General features: G+C 45.1%; 1 protein-coding gene across 1 annotated transcript in view; it reads left to right on the top strand.

The window, feature by feature from the left end:
- Positions 1 to 4,182, top strand: part of LOC119420350 (cilia- and flagella-associated protein 46) — a 51,956-nt gene that overhangs the window by 42,373 nt on the left and 5,401 nt on the right. The window contains exon 32 of the mRNA XM_037687770.1: positions 2,575 to 2,639. Within this exon, the coding sequence (XP_037543698.1) occupies positions 2,575 to 2,639 (65 nt within the window). The remainder of the gene's footprint in view (positions 1 to 2,574; positions 2,640 to 4,182) is intronic.

Raw genomic sequence — 4,182 nt, 5'->3', positions numbered from 1 at the left:
AAATCAGTGATTTATCAGGTGAAATACACACATCAGTAATTTATCAGGAGTTTCAGAAACCGTTGGAGAGTTTCTGAAAGCACAAACTCTTGCAAAGTTATGGCAATGCAACACAAAGCTTGAAACAAAAATAGATTGGCAACATACTCAGAAAAAAGAACAAACGTTTTGTTGTTGACATTCATATTATTTGTTGGTTTAGCTATCAACCATAATGGATTTGGTTAAAGTCCTTTGCTCATTGGACTAAATGCTGTGGACAAATGGTGGACTCGTGATCTGTAGATACAGATGTGGTGTTTGTAGGGAAGCTTTTATTTTCTGTTTGTTCTTTTTTACCTGGCAGGTTTCTCAGAGTAGCCTCTTTGTTACTACATCAAGTTGTATTTTGTGATAAAATTTGATGCCGTCAAAACAAACCCATGGAGTTCAGTGTGTAAAAAAGACAGTCACACACCCCAGAGCCCCTCATGATATCCCTGATGAAAAAGTCCAGGCGTCCCTCACTACCATCGGTAAACGTTGTGACACTAATGCCGTAGTGTATGTCTTCTTTTTGTCCTGACCATGTGAGGGCATTTCAAACGTGCAGGATGATTTGAAAACTGAAGTGAGTCGCCTGATTTGAGTCATTATGACGAACAGAACCATTACTAACATGGAGTTTATCCATGATCTTGGTTTAGAAGAGAGTTGAATAAACAGCAAACAAAACTCCTTCCTCCTTGAATCACCACCTTATCGTGGTGGAGGAGTTTGTGCATCTGAATGATCCTAGGAGCTATGCTGTCCAGGGCAATTGTAAATGTCCCTGTAACCTCTTTGGTGGGGAAGGAGCCTGAGCTTGTGCGTGAGGTTGAGAGGTACCGACAAGATATAGTTGGTCTCCTGATGCATGCTCATTAATCCAGGTAGAAAAATCAAAAAAGTTAAACCTGGTCCTCTGGACATTCAAAAAACAAAACAAAGCAATAAAATAAATAAAAAAATGTAGAAACGTTTCGCCTTTCATCCAAAAGACTTCCTCATTCTGAGGTGCTGTATTCAGCTCAGTCTCTTAAATAGCACATTCTCAGAGTGGATCAACCAGTTTTGTTGCTGACAACCAAAACCAGCTGCTCACATGATCAAGATGGACCATCAGCCTAACGATGGATCATTAGCACACTGATGGCTGTTTACTATTCACAGAGGGCTGAGTGATACTAGCAATATATATAGTTGGGCTCACCTCAACGTATATCATGGTCTCCAGAACCAATCTCCTTGAGAGGGGCTGGACCTTATTCCACTCTGGAGTTGCCCATGTTGAGAGGTGTCAAGCTTGGTTGGGTCTAGTTTTGGTTGCCTGATTTGGTTTCTGTGTATTGGAGTTTTCCCCAGTAGATGAGAGGGTGACTTCCCTTCACCTATGGTTGGGGGAACGGGCTCTGACTGTTTTCTGTGCCTATGACAGTTCAGAGTATCCAGTCTTCTTGGAGTCCTTGGCTGGGGTGCTGGAAGGTGTGCCAGCTGGGGATTCCTTTATTCTGCTGGTGGACTTCAATGCACACTCGGTTAATGACAGTGTGACCTGGAGGGGCGTGATTGGGAGGAACAGCCTGTCTGATCTGAACTCAAGCGGTGTTCTGTTGTTGGACTTCTGTACTACTCATAGTTTGTCCATCATGAACACCATGCTCAAACATAACGGTGTCCATAAGTGCACTTGGCACCAGGACACCCTAGGTTGTAGATCAATGATTGACTTTGTAGTCATGTCATCTAATTTGCGGCCATTTGTTTTGAACACTCAGGTGAAGAGAGGAGCTGAGCTGTTGACTGATCACCACCTGGAAGTGAGTTGGATCAGATGGTGGGGGAAGATACCGGACAGACCCGGAAGACCCAAATGTGTAGTGCAGGGTTTGCTGGGAATGCCTGGCAGAAGGACCCATCAGAAAGATCTTCAACTCGCACTTCCGGGAGAACTTTAGTTGTATCTCAGTGGAGGTGGGGGACATTGAGTCCAAGTGGACCATGTTCCGCACTTCAATTGTTGAAGTAGCTGTCTTGAGCTGTGGCTGCAATGTTGTTGGTGCTTCTTGCGGAGGATGTCCTCAAACTCGGTGGTGGATATCTCAGGTTAGGAAGGCTGTCAAGAGAGGAAACAGTTGAGGTGGTTCAGGCATTTGGTAAGGATGCTTCCTGGGTGCCTCTGTAGGGAGTTTTTTTGGGCATGTCCAACTGTGAGGGGAGACCCTGTGGAAGACATGCTGGAGAGACTGTTTCTCAGTTGGCCTGGTAACACCTTAGAGTCCTCTCAGAAGAGCTGGAAGAGGTGGCTGTGGAAAGAGATGCCTGGACCTCCCTGCTCAAGCTGCTGTCCCTGAGACCTGACTTCAGAAAAAGTAGAAGCTAATGGATGGATGGATGGAAAAACTTCTGATTACTTTAAAACACAAAGGGTCTGAAAACATTTAGTCTCTCTCTGTGTCCTACTGATGTCCACTCGTCTATCTCTATGTCCTGCTTATGTCCATTCATGTCTCTGTGTCCTGCTGATGTCCACTCGTTTCTCTCTGTGTCCTGTAGGTCGAAGGATGCATCTTCACTGGACTCTGAAAGAACGAAAGAAGATAAAAGTTCATCAGATAAAGGTGGATTGTGTCTCTATATGTTTCCTGTGTGTCTCCTGTGTGATGTTGTCATGTCCGAGGGGAGTCCTGGAAGATGTTCAGTCAGTGTTGTGGTCCACTTGTATCATAATGGATCAGAATGTTATCCAGCAAGATCTGGACTCTCAAAATTCTTGGACTCTGGACTCAAAACTCGGACTCTGGACTTTTGGACTCTTGAACTCTGGACTCTAAACACTTGGCCTGTTGGACTAAGGAGTCTGGACTCTTGGCCTCTGGATTCTTGAACTCTGGACTCTGGACTTTGGACTCTTGGACTCTGGACTATTGGACTCTGGGGTCTTGGACTCACTGACTCTTGGACACTGGAATCTTGGGCTCTTGGACTTTGGGCTCTTGACTCTTGGACACTTTGGCTCTTGAACTCTTGACTCTGGAGTCTGAACTGATGGACTCTGGACTCTTGGACTTTTGGACTCTTGGACTTATGGACTTTTGGACTCTGGACTCTTGAACATAAGGCTCTTGGTGTCTTGGATTTATGGACTCTGTACTCTTGGAATATTGGGCTCTGGTCTATTGGACTCTGGACTCTTGGACTTTTTGATTCTTTGATTGAGGACTCTTGGACTATTGTACTCTGGAGTCTTGGGTTTTTTGGCTCTTGAACTCTTGATTCTAGATTCTGGACTGATGGACTCTGTACTCTTGGAATCTTGGACTCTTGGAATTTTAGACTCTGGTCTCTTGGACTATTGGACTCTGGTCTCTTGGACTCTTGGATTTTTGGAATCTTTGACTGTGGTCTCTTGGACTGGAGTCTGGACTCTTGGGCTCTGGACTCTTGGACTCTGGATTCTTGGACTCTAAACTCTTGGACTCTGGAGTCTTGGACTCATTGACACTTGGACACTGGAGTCTTGGACTCTTGGACTTTTGGACTTTGGACTCTTGATTCTTGACTTTTGGACTCTTTGGCTCTTTAAGTCTTGAACTCTTGACTCTGGAGTCTGGATTGACGGACTCTTGGACTCTGGACGCTGGACTCTGGACTCTGGACTCTTGGACTTTGGACTCTTGGACTTATGGACTCTGGAATTATGGACTCTGTACTCTTGGACTCTTGGAATCTTGGACACTGGTCTTTTGGACTCTGGTCTCTTGGACTCTGGCCTCTTGGACTGTGGACTCTTGGAATTTTGGACTCCTTGACTGTGGACTATTGGACTCTAGAGTCTTGGGCACATGGACTCTTGGACTCTGGACTCTTGACTCTTGGACTCTTTGGCTCTTGAACTCTTTAACTCTTGACTCTGGAGTCTGGACTGATGGACTCTGGACTCTTAGACTATTGGATTCTTGGACTTATGTACTCTGGGACGTATGGACTCTGGACTTGTGGACTATGCACTCTTGGATTATTGGACTCTTGGACTTTTGGAATCTTTGACAGTGGACTCTTGGACTCTGGAGTCTGGACTCTGGACTGTTGGAATATTGGACTCTTGAAATCTGGGAATCTTGGACTCTGGTCTCTTGGACTCTTGGACTTTTGGAATCTTTG

The sequence above is a fragment of the Nematolebias whitei genome, chromosome 1 (assembly GCF_014905685.2).
Source record: "Nematolebias whitei isolate Nwh7 chromosome 1, NemWhi1, whole genome shotgun sequence".
In the NCBI taxonomy this organism is placed as follows: domain Eukaryota; kingdom Metazoa; phylum Chordata; class Actinopteri; order Cyprinodontiformes; family Rivulidae; genus Nematolebias; species Nematolebias whitei.
This window is presented reverse-complemented; position numbering and strand designations above follow the sequence as displayed.